The 15,708-nt window shown below is 37.0% G+C and overlaps 1 protein-coding gene across 5 annotated transcripts; it reads right to left on the bottom strand.

Annotated features, from left to right (window-relative positions):
- Positions 1-4: 4 nt before the first annotated feature.
- LOC136242046 (uncharacterized) lies at positions 5-15,679 on the bottom strand. Of its 5 annotated transcripts, none has more exons than XM_066033364.1 (19): positions 15,452-15,679; positions 15,365-15,389; positions 14,886-15,277; positions 14,046-14,833; positions 13,319-13,494; positions 12,276-12,663; positions 11,162-11,263; positions 10,671-10,760; positions 10,198-10,275; positions 8,474-8,614; positions 6,377-6,517; positions 5,846-5,932; positions 5,406-5,739; positions 4,835-5,042; positions 4,100-4,281; positions 1,803-2,013; positions 1,617-1,674; positions 1,419-1,567; positions 5-121 (listed from the first exon to the last, which is right to left on the bottom strand). In XM_066033364.1, exons 1-19 carry the CDS (start codon positions 15,555-15,557, stop codon positions 85-87), a joined length of 3,693 nt encoding a protein of 1,230 aa, XP_065889436.1. In that variant the 5' UTR covers positions 15,558-15,679; the 3' UTR covers positions 5-84. The 5 variants fall into 5 exon arrangements, with proteins under 5 accessions (XP_065889436.1, XP_065889439.1, XP_065889441.1 ...); XM_066033367.1 differs by having other exon boundaries at positions 15,328-15,389; positions 15,452-15,541; XM_066033369.1 differs by having other exon boundaries at positions 14,886-15,272; positions 15,328-15,585.
- Positions 15,680-15,708: the final 29 nt, after the last annotated feature.

Raw genomic sequence — 15,708 nt, forward strand, 5'->3', positions numbered from 1 at the left:
CAAATAAATTTATCAGCAATAAAAATAAATATATATAGCACATCATTTTCACACCGTACACACAATAGTTGTACAAACACACTTCTAATCTTGAGCATTACGAGCCACTTTAGCTCTTTGCCTGTAATACAACACACAAAATAAGTAAAATACATACTACAGAGTACATTTATATAACAGAATAACAGTGAACACACAGTACAAAACTATGTAATCATATAACACAATGAATTGCTGTATTAGACCATTTACATTGATGTCTCAGCTTTTATGAAGTTTTCCATTCTGTTAGCTAGAAAATGTCATTTCTTGGTTGTGTTTGTGGCCATGGTTCTACTTGACTGTTTTATTAGAGTACATTACCAAAGGCGTAGGCAGGAGGGGGGTTTGGATGGTTCGGATGAACCACACCAAATCTTACAGCCCTGGAGCTCTCCGGTAGCTACTTGCCCACTGGCGCTCCTCTGTACTACTCTTGAGGGTCACATCACATTAATGCTGAACCATTACAAAGCATTTTATTGTATCACGTGATCAATTGTGCATGTGATTCATGGTTGAAATGGCGCAAGTGAAAGACTGTTCAATGGTTGGTTGAGACATATTACAAGGCAAACTTGAGTGGTCGTGCTATACATGTGTCAGGTTAGCACAAACTGTGAATTGTCAATGTATTATTTACTTGATGAATGGTTTGTTTATTTATTACATGCTGTGGGCACGTGATGTCTCGAACTTATTGGAGTACAAGCCAAGTCTGAAGTGACCATCAACAGGAGGATCGGCCAAGAATAATGTATAGCTGGAAAGAAGTATTGCCAATTAAGGGACTCGAGTGTGGAGAGCTTCCATGTGCTAGGAAATTGAAGTTGGTTGTCAGTATGCTGTCTGGAAGTGAAGATTAGTTAGTTTTACAATAGGTTTATAGTTTATATAAGCTGCATAAACAGCAGTGTGTAGGTTTTAGCTAGTTAGATGCACAAACAGCACCTTTTTATATTACTGCCTAAGGGCACATTCTGTGTATGCATTATTTTCACCCAAACAAGGTCTAGGGGTAGCACCCAGGCCTTCCCCTTAAGATTCTACTTTGTAAATCCGAACTCCCTTCAAAAACAATCCTGGCTACGCCCCTGCTCACTGTATAACTGTCCTTTTAGAACATTTGAGTGCTCTATTACAGCACTTAATTCAGTCTACTAAAACAACAAATGATACCTAACTCCCTTGTTGTTCCCAAAATAATGCCAGCATGTATAATCACTCACTACATACATGCATCTCTAGCGTGTGTATATTTGGCATGCAAAAAATGCTTGCTTGCTTACAACTACTCAACATTTATAAAACAACATCTACAGCAGCTCAGGGCAAACACATTATATGTATAAATTTCTCGGTTTATGCATGTACAGTACCTCAAATCTTTAAGGATAGCTTGTATAGATACTTTATCAGCATCACTAGGAACTGTCTTCTCAACTTCATCCTTCTTTGTCTGAGGTTGAGCAACACTTGTTACTTGTGTTATGTTGTGTAGTTCACAGCGAGACATTTGTTTAAAATACTACAACAACCACGTAATATATTTCAATACTAGCTACTTCATCACTCACAAATGGCTTGAGCTGTTCAGCTAAGTGCTGTGGAGATTGCCTTCCATTATTACTCGCCCTAAAATTATTTGATTGTGACCAAGATAATTAACACGTTTCATTACAAATTCTATCATGAATATGAAAACCCATAAAAATGCATAATTTAAGACAAATGATTGTTTGCTTGCATTACAACAAACAGACCTTGCATATTCTGCTTCAAGAAAGGTTCTAGTCTTAAGTGACAAGTGTTTGAATTCTTCTGACATTTGTAGAGACGGATGACCAGTAATAAACTGTACACACTTCCCATAAAGTAACTGTGCTTGTAGTACATCAGCATAAGTCAATAAACTAACAGCATTTTCTTCACTGATACAGAACACCAGCTTGGCCTCACACACACTAAACAAGTCTAAACAAAATATGTACATAACATATAGTAACACAGTACGTGACTGTATAACTTATCTCCAATGTGCGTTGCATTAGAGTAAAGGTGTGATTTATACAACATATGTACCACTCTGCGTGGGCAGTTCAAAGGCACCGCCAGTGCCATAATTTGTATATTGCACTGCTGCAGACCGCAGCGAGTGCATTATAACTTATAACGCACTGGTTGCGGTTTTGTAGACCACAACGAGTGCATTATAAGTTATATTGCACCGACCGCAGTGCAATATACAGATATTGCACTGGCTGCGGTTTTGTGCAGCATAGCACAAGTGCCGGTGGCGAAGACCACTTCGACACCTCACCGAATAGGTGGAAAGACACTTCACAGATCACTCGAATTCTTTTATAGCCTGACATGTAATGGTCGATTGTGGGCCATAACGTCACCAATACGTATAATGTTTACAAGCAGCCAATGGCGATCGAAAAAGCCAACACGGGTGGCCACAACTCTAGTCTACATATATATATATATATATATATATAAACGTACTTATACACATTACTAGTCTGGTGCCATCTTAGCCCAGATTAAACTGTAGTCCACTTCGACAATGACTCAATAAAACAAATATATTCTAAATAATACTAACCTTTACGTTCGATTGTGGTAACCAGTTTTGTCATGCCACCAGATTAGAGTTTAGCCAGTGTGAATAGTAAGAATTAGACAAGTATCGTTTAGTAGTTAGGTTTTGTTTACTTAAACCGTCTATTTAGCTGCTTTTTTTCGCTCGAGAGAATCACTATGGTGATTAGTCTGGTGCTTAGTCTATATGGCACGCTGGCATGCTGAGCACTACATGATGAGAGTGGAACAGCGAATGCAGGTTAGTGATATAACCCATAGCGTACTAGCTTTCAATATCTCAGGTGGCTGCAGTACTGCAGGGGGAACGTCATCGCAACGTCAGGCTTGGTTACCCACAATTGATGTTAGAAACCTGGCCTTTATAAGTGTTACAGCTGTCTTGTGAGACTCTCCCCACCTAATAGGTGAATGGTACATAACAGTTATACAACGTGCACTCGTGCTCTGCCTGTATAAACACACTTGCCTTCGGGCCTGACGGCCCTCAGGCTCGTGCGTTTATACCAGGCAGAGCACTCGTGGCCGTTGTATAACTATAAAATATACTAGGGGCTGTAACAATATCACATTTTTACGTCCGATCTGATATTTATTATAGAGTACTGATACAGGTTTTCTGATGAACCGATATTACAGAAACAGCTGATACTTCAAAAACGTAACCAATATATCCCTTATTTTGAGACATAAGTGTTATGTCACTACAATATACGGCTAATTTAAATACTTTCCAGTAATTCAATACTGCATCTACATAGTTACTGATGACTTAGTGCTGCACAATATACCGAGTATTTAGTTAAACAGTGGTATCTGTTTTTGATATCATCTAATTTCTTAACACCACAATACCGTGGATTTAAAAAACAGTCTTTAGAGCTTCGATCACTATTTGTATGAAGGATGTACATATGGACTGGTATACAATAATATACTGCAATGAGTTTGCCAACATAATTCTGCCTTGAGTAAAATGTTTAAAAACTGTACTTTAGCATCTGGATCTAGTATTAGAGGTCTAAAGTTGCATTTAACTAAGGTAATAAAATTATACCGCAATATTAAGTAATAAATTATTGTACCGTCTACAAAACTGCTCAGCACTACAATGACTGTTTGCAAAGCATTTTGATAAGACTCTGGTCTGATTTGTTAGTACAAATCAACTGTACAAAAAAATTTTACAACAAGGTGGCACCAAAAACTTCCAGTAAAGAAAAAAATCACTGCCTATACTGGGAATTAAACCCACACACTTCAGCCATACCAGAATCCCCACCCACAGCATTTCAGCGTTTACCACTACTGCATCACTAAGTCACTTGCACAAGTGGGTGGCTTAAAATAGTACTTATACAACATAAAGTATCACTGATATACACCTTGTAATTGACCGATACTGATCGGTACCAATGATAAAGTATCCTAACACACTAAAATTAGCTGTTACCATAAAGTTCCAATCGGTGACTAAGACTCATCATTTCAGCTAGTACTTCAACATGATCCAGTGGTTGACACTGTATATCTTCTGGTAGACTACCAGTGTAGAGGACAAATACAAATGCTTCAGCTGTATCTGGTGATACTCCAGGAAGTGGAATCTTTCTGTCCACACTTTCCTTCATTCCACTACAACAAGTACAGGGAAACACTTATATAGTTTTATTACAAGGAAATGTTAAATTAATAATATACACTATGGATTAAATACATGAACAGGTTGCATTAAAGTTTCCTGTTTGCATGTAAGTAATGTGACGGGATTTGCAAAAAGGGATCTTCCACACATCAAATTAACCAATTTTGGTTATTCGTTAAAATCAGCTATTGACTTGAAATTTGGTCAGTGGCAAGCAACAACATATGTAGCTTAGTAAACTGAAACAAGTTACAGAGATGGGGTTTGGCTCAGTCTGTTCATCATGAACTGGCAAACCAATGAATGTGTAGTATTTTTCCTGTATACATCTTCGTGCTTGCTTTGAAACAAAGTATGGTTTCTCGAGTTTGCAGAATTAAATGTGTATGGAAGACCCCTTTTTGCAAATCCGTTCACATATTTATGCATGTATATATCATACTACTTTCAAAACACTCAGGTATACAGCATTATTGTATCCATAGAATCTGACATATGAATTTTATTATTGTACAATGAAATACACATGTGTGTCATACCTACCTCTCCAGAGCATTCATAAACCAGCTACACCTGGCACACACCACAACAGAATGAGCACCTAATAATGATCCATCATCTAACTGGAACTGAATGTCATGTGTTACTGGGCAATTTGGTTCCAACAAACTCTGTAATTCTATTCCAAGTCCAACTGATGGTATTAAAGCTACCCCACTAGAACTTGCTGAGCTGGCTCCAGTGTGTTGGTCTAAAACAATGAAAGTAGATGATGTGTCATATACTAATGAAAAGGCTGTTATAGCACAAGTGACAGAGTAGGAAAATGTACCTTCAGAGGAGGAAAATAGGCTTATCAATATTGAGAAGGGGGCATTGACTGAGAATTTTAATGCCATCTAGTGCGTGTGCGGTAAGGTACTGTAAAGCACCATCTTCTTAAAAGATTTGGGTATAGAACCATAGCATTTATTCAAGGGCATCACGTTACACTACAAATTTATCACAGTGTGCCTACTACTTGAGGGCAGCTGTATCAGAGGTACAGCATTTAAATATGGCATACATGTATATCCATACATAAGTGCAATGACTTTGTATACATAGCTAGTACCTTTCAACTGTTTAGGTTTATAATTACCAAATGCTTCAGAAATTAAATTCTGATACTTGTTAAACTGTTGGTAAAGTTCATTATCTTCCTTTAGGTACTTTTTCATATCTTTGACATAATCTTTATGTGCTTCTGGAAACTCTAGCTCTGGCTTCTGAGTTAGCAGTCCAAGCTCCCAAGCCATATCAACTCCACATACTCGTCCTAATTTTTTGGGGCGACAAGTATCCGAGGACATACAAAATTGATCAGCATGTGAAAACTCCATTGCCTTCAAATTGTTAACAAAAAAATTTAGTTTGCCACCACATCTGCTGACAAATGCCTTCCATTCCTATGAGAAAAGCAATATATATTAAATTTTATGATTTTGTACTTTGGAAAAGCAATATGCACACAATTATTAATACAAAAATGCATTTTAAATATACTAAATTTACCTTTAATGACATATTGTCCAGTCGTTGCTTAAAACCTGAAATCAGGTCATGTTTGGATTCCACAAACTCAAGGATAGCAGTAATAAACTGGAAAAAAGGGAATGTAGTAGACAAAGTCTGTTAAGTACAATCACAACACATCATAATTATATATTGTGAGACACTACACTGCAAGACAGACATACTAACAGTCTGAAAATACTCCAGTTGAAGAACGATGATTAATGTTTACACATGTTGGAGAGACAAGTGTGTACCGTATAGCCTAAATATTTTGAGAATGAAAATTTATGCTGATTTTGATGTTTTGGGGTTTAACAGCGAAAACTTTATCCCTGAACCTCCATATAGTCTAACACATTTGAAATTGTTTGCAAATATTATTGAAATATTGTGCCTCAAAATATTTTGGCTATACGGTATTGACTGAAAATAAACTTGACCACAATCAATTCTGATTGGCCATATGCATACTAAATTAGGTCAGAAAATGGCCAACACTCATAGCTGACTAGTGTTTAGCGTACCCACCTCTTTACATCTTGCATCAGCTCTTGGATCAGTGTAATTGTCTGCAATAAATTCTAACTCCTTTGTAACTTCAGCAGCAAGAAATGGCAAATTGTTTTTGAGCTGTTGAAGAGTTTTAATCGTCCTTCTAATCTTTAATATCTAATGTTAAAAATAACTTGCTTCACATATAGCGTATGTGCAATCAATTCCTCATATGCAAATATACTATTAGAAGCACAAAAATTACACAGAATAGATGGTAGTCAACATGCAAGAATTTATCCATTGTTACAGAAGACCTATAATATACTGTAGTTAGGAAATTAGTCAATTAAAATAGTGTTCATTGATAAATAATTTTGATAATATACTTTTGTCCCTCCTTGTGCCTGACAAAAAAATTTATGTGTGAATAATTGCGGGTATGTTATGGGACCACATAGCTACACTGTAGCTATGCAAGCCGAAAAGAGGAAAAGGTACTAAGTATCTAGCTAATCTAGTCAGAAGTGATAGTCGAGACTACTTAATATCTACTAGCATTGGTGAATCATTACTCAACTGCTCAATGTGCGGCCATGCAAATGCTACATGGTGCCAGATGTACACTGCAGATTTACTAGAAGCCGCATACTAACCCGCATACATTAAAAATTTTCCCGGTTGAGCAGACTGGGCATCCAAAAATTTCCGCGAATAGTTTAGAAACCGTCTTTACTAAGAATAAGCAAAAGTTCTGGGATGGTTAGTAGTGAAATTTCAAATTGGCTTCGATGCTCAAGGAAGTAAAGACATTGGGATCAGTATTGTGGAACAATGCAGTACTGACATTCCAGTTGAGGTCATCATGCAATTGTTCGAGGCAGTGGATGACGGCAATCAGTAACAGAGTAGTACCCATTGTGTCAATTAAAGAGTACTTGTCGAAAAATCTTGAAGGAAAGTTGATAAGAAGGTACACTTGGTTTGAAAGCCATGATTTGTTCTGTAAGTCGTAGTTTCACAGCTACAATCTATAGATTCCTTACACAGTACCCCAACGAACTTGTCAACAATATATGTGTGTTTCAGCCCATTCGCACTGCTCACTTTCGAGATGTTAATGCTACACCCCATACTTTAACCGGGATTGGTCCTGAAGCATGGGGAGTTGTTCATAGCATCTCGAAAATGAGCAATGCTAATGGGCCGAAACACACATATATTGTTAACAGGTTCATAGGAGTATTGTGTAAAGAATTTCCAGATTGTAGTTGTGAAACTACGACTTACAGAACAAATCACAGCTTTCGAACCAAGGTTTCTCACGAATTAAGGCTATTTTAGCGTACCTTCTTATCAACTTTCCTTCAAGATTTTTCGACAAGTAGTCTTTAATTTCACTACTAACCATCCCAGAACGTTTGCTTACTCTTAAAACCTTCTGTTAAGATGGTTTCTAAAATATTCGCAGAAATTTTTGGATGCCCAGTCTCCTCAACTGGGAATTTTTTTTTTAGCGTTTGTGGGTTAGTATGCGATTTCTAGTAAATTCATGGAATCCCTTATATAGTGAATGAAATGTGCTGTAGCTGTTTACTATACTTAGTGCACCTGTTGTATGGGGTACACTTGGTTTCTCCATGGCAATAATGCAATAGTTAGTATCCAGCGGAATGGAGGGTGCAAAGTGCCCCATTGGGTTTTGGAAGTTTTCTGCATAAAATACTGGAAGAGAGTCACTGCAGCTGGCTGATTAAAGGTTGAAAATTATTTTTCGTACAGAATAATTTAATTTTCATCATAAAATTTTTCGTTCTTGTCCACTGAAGATGAAATTGTTTTTAATTATCTAACTATGGCATGTTATAAATGTTCCACTGGCATACACCTCTAAATAATGCCTTTACCATATACCCTGTAGACCTGTCTAGTGCCTACACTATTTTTATAAACAAATTCATTATACTACATACTGTATACTAAACAATACAGGCACAATTTGTTTCCTGCTGCAAGCTGACCATGGATGCCTGGAATGGATGCATACGTGACTGGGCTTGCAAATGAAAATCAGGTAAACAGGCAAATAAAACTTTTATGTCTCTTATTGTACTTACTTACTCTTGTACTTACTTTAGGAATATTTCTTCCTATTTGCACTAGTGACTTTGGTTTAGATCTCAATGTTGCATCCAGAAATTTGTAGAGACTTTTCCAAACAAAGTCAACATGTTTGCTGTAGACATCAGAACTTTGCTCCTTCATGTAGTTTATCTAACAGTATATTGAAACATATCGATATTATAGAGTTGAATTGACATCATTATTGTTCTTTCCCTTCTAGCATGATTGCATACAATACCTATATACATACCGTACATGTAGAGGATAATGGATTAATGTGGGAGAACCTTCAGTGTAACCCATTACTTTCTTCAGTCATAAGTAATTTGATACAGTTGAACCTCTCTTAACAAACTACCCACACCATAGAAAGAATAAGGCAGATGTGGTTCCATACACTGTTACTTTGAAAGAGGAAAACTTCTATGCTACAACAAATATGTATGGGCCTAAAATTCTGGGTCCCAAAGCGCTGTTATAGAGAGATTCCACTGTACATATACTTTGATTTGCATAGCTGTAACTGACAACTATGCACTGATTGCCTGTACAGATCAGATCAACCACACAAAGTATTCAGTTCGATCAAATGTACCACAAAACTCTTTTCTATTAGAAAATACACTTACTCTAATAGAATGCACACCAACATATCAAACAGTACAGTAGTGCTGCAACTACTGGATAGTAAAAATCATGGATATCTTACTAGCATACTGTACTTACTGTGCAGAAGCATGGAATTAACTGTAACATTATGTCCCAACCAAAATACTTCATGGGTGGTGCCAAAAAGTAAAAAATAGTTTGTCACTATAATTTTCATCAACACAGTGAACAATAAAAAAACATTTGTGACCCGCTGAGTGAAAATGTAATTTTTGCAAAATTCTGTTTTGCTACTGGGTAAGTATGCGTGCTACATAAAATTTTTAAAATTGTTTTGGTACGTACTGAAACAAGCTCACATCAATAAAACCTATACAACATCAGATTTACCTGTAGTAAGAACATCTCTGTTTCATATTTGTGCAGCATACAGCACGTGAGTTATGGTCGCTTATTTACAATGTGGCAAAAATAAAGTTTCCCATTGTCATTTCATTGACTTTCTTTTTTGTCTGCACGGAAACATAGAGGGAAAACACTATACCTTGATCAATTTGCCAGTTCATGGTGAACAGACTGAACCAAACCCTGTGTTCATAACTTGTTTCAGTCATTAGTTATGATTGATTATATAAGCGCCTGTAATTTATTTGCCATATCGTTGCTGTACAAATCAAATGTATTTCTGTTCGACCCGTCTAGCGCTACAACTCCAAGACTATCCATCACAAAAGGCTGAAACTTTGGTTGTCCATTCCTTTATTACTATAGATAACAGAAAAGCAATAAAATGGAATTTGAATGTGCAAAAATGACTGGTTTTTGCTTAGCTGGTCATCAATTTTTAGTGTCAACATAAAAGTGAATAACCTGAGTAAAGGGGCACATGGCCTGGGTAAATCTTGTAACACACGTGGTTAAAAAAAGCTGTGAATAATGTGGAGTTCAAATGCCGACATCATAAACGTACAGATTATGCTGTACACTACATACAGTATGTAGGTATTAGCTATTACTAACAGCTACCAATAAACTACCAAAACTACTATCAACACTAACACACTACTATTGTTGCACTCTTACAATACCTACATACACACTAACATTTACTATTAATACCTTACCGATGATGTGATACTCTTCAGGGCACTTTGTTGAGTAGCAGGATCATTCCATATTGCTGAGAACTTTTTCACACTATCCTACAAAAGCCATAAGAAGAGAAGTATATAGACAGTTGTATAGTACAACAGAATTTAATGTACAAAAGAACCTTGCTATAATGCTCTATCTGAGACCAAGAATTTTTGGCCATTTTCACTGCATCAGGGAGATACGTATTTCATTTTCAAAAGTTAATAATGGCAGGCCTAAAACTTTAGTCCTTGTTATAGTTTGATGTTTTAGTTTGATAAAAGAGGTTTCACCTCATAATGAAATAAAACGTATGTACACATCAAATAATAAAGATGGCTAACAACAGAAGAATCGGTTTATGATGAGCCTTTAGTGAAGACAGGGAAAAAAACTTGTGAGGTCAAATTGTTACCCATAGACACTATGGCTATTTGTAACACTACTGTATGTTGTATATTACCATGTAAAACTTGAAATACCGATCGACCACATCTTTGAACCACTCCAGTGTGACAGACAGGAATGCTCTTCTCTGACTTTTTAGCATCAGCTACACAAAAAGGCAGTTTTATATCATTTACATAAGCACATACACACCATGTACGTACACACAAGCTGCAGTAGGACGAACCACATACACCTGTACATGTGTACATACATGCACAAACCCACTTGGCTAAACACTCAATAGGAATTTAAAAAATATATTTATAGTGAAACCTGAGTATTAAGGACACCTTGGGACCAACCAAGTGTCCTGATTATCAAGGTGTCCGGATTTTCCAGGTCAGTTTACATGCTAAGGGATACTTTGAGACCATTACCAATCGTCCATATTACACAGGTGTCCTCATTTTCAAGTGTCCTAATTAACAGGTTCCACTACTGTACACCAAGATGTGTACACGTGCACAATGTACAATACATAGACAAACACATTTCTGTACAAACCTTCTTTCCAGTATTATGATAGTGGTACAGCAATAGAAAAACTTTTTGGTGTGCACACCTCAAGTCACTTCCACTTAGAAATGCTGCTAGGATGTATCCAAGCTACACATGAGTAAGATACATATGGGACATCTCAATGAAAATCCACATTTCCCAAATTTCTTTATTGCCTCAGCATTATTTACAGTGTCCATTAAATGGGTTACCAAAGTTTCAACCCATTGTGATGAGTAGCTTTATAATTATAGTGCTAGACAGTAGGAAGAGCAGAGATGTACAGTGATTATACTGAAAATAAGCTGCGAGTGCTTAAATTCGAGGCATAGTTGGGTGTATATATAGTTGGGATTTGGCTTAGTGTTTGTCATAAATTGGTAACAAGGTATAGTTTTAGCTTGTAATCACTAACACATACGTACAAGTACAAAGGTGCTTCAAATGAAGAAATGACAATAACATTGGTTAAGTCTGCCAAATTGTAAACAAATACTTGTAACATGTATACCCTTTAGGCTACAAAAAAGAAAGAAACGAAGATATTTGAACTCTCCATGGATAAGATGGTACAAGATCTAAAACTTGCTTCGCTGGAAAAACAGGGCCACATTTAAAACCTGCATTTTTTAATAGCATAGTACAAGAAATTTTACCAATTGTTTTCCAATGTGTTTTATCAAAGTACTTTTTGCTCAGACGGTCACATATTATTACATACTTTTCATAACTGTACAGCACTTCCATGTACATAGCTATTGTTCTTTATTTTCTATAAATGACCCTTTTGCTATTTCATGGAAAACTAAAAGCACACTTCAGCACTTTGATCCTCTCACAAAAAGTAAAATAAAAATACAGAGTATTTACATTGGTCTACACAGTACTTCAACAAGAACCGAGTTTTTTTAGTTTTTTAAAAGCAATGTGCTATATGGGTTGTGATGTGAAACCCATTTATTGTGGAGACCTTGGGACAAGAGTCTCTATTAGTGAGGTGCCCTTATTCCAGGTGTCTAAATGCATGCACACTAATACAAATAGGACTATGGGCAAGTGTCTTGGACTATTGAGATGTCCACATTTATGACGGGTTCTACTGCATACATAGATATACTACCTTCTTCTTCTCAGAATAATAGTCATCTTCCAGGTCTTGGTGTAGGTCATTACTTTCAACATGGATGTGATAACACACCTGGTCCATATCAACACCAAATTTCTCTAACATTTCAGAGACACTACTTGGCTGACTGGTAGTTGATGGTGTATCTTGTAGTTGTGGAGGACTACAATACTGAGCTAACTGAGTCAAACCAAACTGGTTAGCAAGTTGTGACAACTGTACTAGTTCATCATCACTGAGTAATAGAGAATATTTACTCTTCTGACCAGCACTAGAGACTGGAGGAGCATTAGTGTAGAGGTAAACAAGAAAGCTTTTGATGACATTGGAAGAATGGGGTAGTTCCTCAGATGTGGGTGGCTTGACATTGCCCGCTGAACTCCTGCATGGGGGCACAATGTATGGAGACTATGAAAAGAGTTACAACTTGTAAACCAAACAAACTAGTGCACATAATGAGAAATGTTTATATGTGCTTGGTAGACACTGCTTAACCACAATGCACTAGCTTCAATAGCCTACATAACCAAGATACCCCTGATTCACAGGAAATGGAAAGGAAAAGTTCAGGATGATCTTAGAATAGACAGCAAACAAGGGATTCCACCCTAACTTACACTAATTCCACCAGAACAAGATTAGTGCCATGACCCATTTTAATAGCATCTCCATACATACAGTGTGCACTTATACAGACTCAACACACCTTTATCCTTGTCTTATACTGGCACTAAATATATGTCCATAATCACAGAACAATACAGATACCACATTACATTATGATTAAAGTACTTGGTAAAGGCAGAGCCTGTATACCAGAAGACCTTATAAAGGCCTAAGATGTTTATAATTTATATTAAGTATGTTTGAAAAGTAGGAGAAAGAAGAAAAAAATCCATGACTGGACCTGGGCAGCCTCGAACCTGCAGCCATCCGATTAACGCAATGCTTACAGGAGTCTGCCAGGTGGTCAGGATATTTTCTTACATACGTACATGTATAAAACTCTATTCAGCTTCATAAAATATATAATGTACCTTGCATTCAGTATTGCTGAGTGGACATGAAACTTCCCACCATCAGTAGCAATCAGTTGGACATCACCATTTTGAGAAGACACATCATCGTCAATGTAACAACTTAATGAAACAGGTAAGAGGTCTGAATATGGTAACCCATTTAGTCGATTGAACAACAACTTGAAGCTTTGAACCTATAGCACAAGATGATATAGCATCCTTCCGAACAAACAAAATTGATACTGTATGGATTGAGAGGATAAGTATGAAAATGTACAGGTGGGCTAATATTGTGAGAATACATTGATAATCAGATCAGGAATGGTTGAAGCCAATAATTAGCTGTTTTTACCATAATTGGAAATCAGTTGTAATGGCTGTGGCAAGCAGATTATTAGTCTATTCAGCATCAGCAGCACAGGAAGGTGTCAAAGGCTGTGGCATGTACTTTATGTTTTGTGGTAACCACAATAATAAACAGTGATGGTTGGAGACTAGCCCACTTGTCTGATTAGCAACTTTCAGTTGAGGTAATTGTACAACCTCACAGCATTGGCTTTACTAGATGTACTTTTAGTGGATTATGTAGAAGTGTAACTTGCAGAGACCTACAATCGGGTATTGGTTAACTATCAGTAAAATAGGGTAAAAAAATATCAGATATCGGTTTTGCCTAAAAAGTGGGAATCGGTACAACACTATACACAACTCAACATGTGGGTACGTTACAAGAAGTACACAGTACCTCATCATCAATATACTGCATCACCATGTGGTGGTCTTTGTCAAAAGCAAACAAAAATGAAATGGAACTTTCTCCTTCCGAATTGAAAGTGATTTGAGACAGTGTTGGATTAACAGTAAATCCTGTACTAGATGATAGTACTGCTAATACATTATCACCAGCCTTAACATCACTTGAACAGGATGTCTGCTTGTTGAAACTGTGCCATTGTAAATTACCCCATTTGTCAAATTCCATTATAGGAAACTCTGAACTCTGCAAAGAACTCACATTACCAAACGTGGATTGTAATAGCCAAAAGCCAACAAGGGCCTTTCTTTTTTCACTAGAACTGACTTCAAATGGCTTACAGTATGACTTTCTGTGAACATGAATCTTCTGTACTAATTGACGAATACACAAATCAGTAAAGGAGACTTCACCAATAGCAAGATCATACTGACACAGGTTAAGGTTGGTATACTTCTCAGGTAACATCAGTAAGCTATCACTTTCTGTCTGCTCATGATGTGTGCGAGCTAAAACAATTGGCCACTTTGTATCAGCGGATAATGTTGTGGTATCTTTAATAGCGATGATTTCATCAACTAGCTTTAGAGCAACATTTAAGCTGGTCATGTCGTTGGTCTTGTGACACACTATAAAACCATCAGCTGAAGCCACATCCAAATTCTCACCAAAATCTCCACCACAATCGATAAGAGTAACTAGACATTTGGTGTTATCCACTTCAATTTCTTTCTTGTAAGAATCTATCAAAGTAGCCTCGTGGTCCACTATGGATTTACCTATAAGATGGGAGAATTGTGGAAATAACCGATTATTTATTATAATCATTACCAGAAATAAACTGTACAGCAAAGTTGGTTTTCCCACTACCAGTGTTCCCCACAATAGCAATAGACACTTCATCCGACTGTTCAGTGAAGCTTGTAGCCTGCATACTATCCAGTCTCATCAAGTATGGAGCTTGTTTGGAGCAGCCAGAACTCTTCACCTTCTCGTTGAGATATTTCGCCACTGACATTAGTGCTAGACGACTTTTCTTGTCACTGATCTTCATCTCATCCAAATCATCATCATCCAGTTCAGAGAAGGAAGCAATGTCTTTAATCCCCACTTGTTTGAGTATAGCTTCAAACTGACCCAAACCAGTTGTGACCAACCAGTCAGTAAAACTGGTGGATCCTTTGCCTTCCAAGTCTGACATCAGTTTACTGGCCATGGCTAAACTGTAACACATAAATCTCTGAACTATAGAACGTATTATCTATCTACTTACACACAGAAGTAGAATACAGTAGCTAGTTAGAACATACCCACGCAGCTTGAGTAAAGTCACGACTAATGTATTAAAATGAGTCAACGTTAATAATTTTTATCCGATCCAATCACAAATGTATCACCTTTTCCCCCGTCTCTCCTCCTCTGTCGATCACCTCCGCAGAATTTTTTATTTTTAAAGCGCATCCTATTATAAGAGTTGTCCTTTTCATAACAGGAGTCACTCATGATCACTGTTAGTCCTTGCAATGCCAAGTTTTGCCAACAATTCCTTTTGTAGCAGGTAGACTGCTAGGGCCTGTACAGCTGACATGGTCATGATATCATGGCAACGATGACGACTAATAAAGTGCGCTTAAAATTCAAATGACAACGGCAT

The sequence above is a fragment of the Dysidea avara genome, chromosome 13 (assembly GCF_963678975.1).
Source record: "Dysidea avara chromosome 13, odDysAvar1.4, whole genome shotgun sequence".
NCBI lineage: Eukaryota > Metazoa > Porifera > Demospongiae > Dictyoceratida > Dysideidae > Dysidea > Dysidea avara.

Excerpts from the sequence above, each read along its gene's own strand:
- LOC136242046 (XM_066033364.1), bottom strand. The coding sequence starts at position 15,557 with ATGAGTGACTCCTGTTATGAAAAGGACAACTCTTATAATAGGATGCGC. Across the intron at positions 4,282-4,834 it reads TTTATGAATGCTCTGGAGAG|TGGAATGAAGGAAAGTGTGG; the intron begins GTAGGTATGACA and ends TACTTGTTGTAG. Across the intron at positions 1,675-1,802 it reads CTTGAAGCAGAATATGCAAG|GGCGAGTAATAATGGAAGGC; the intron begins GTCTGTTTGTTG and ends AAATAATTTTAG.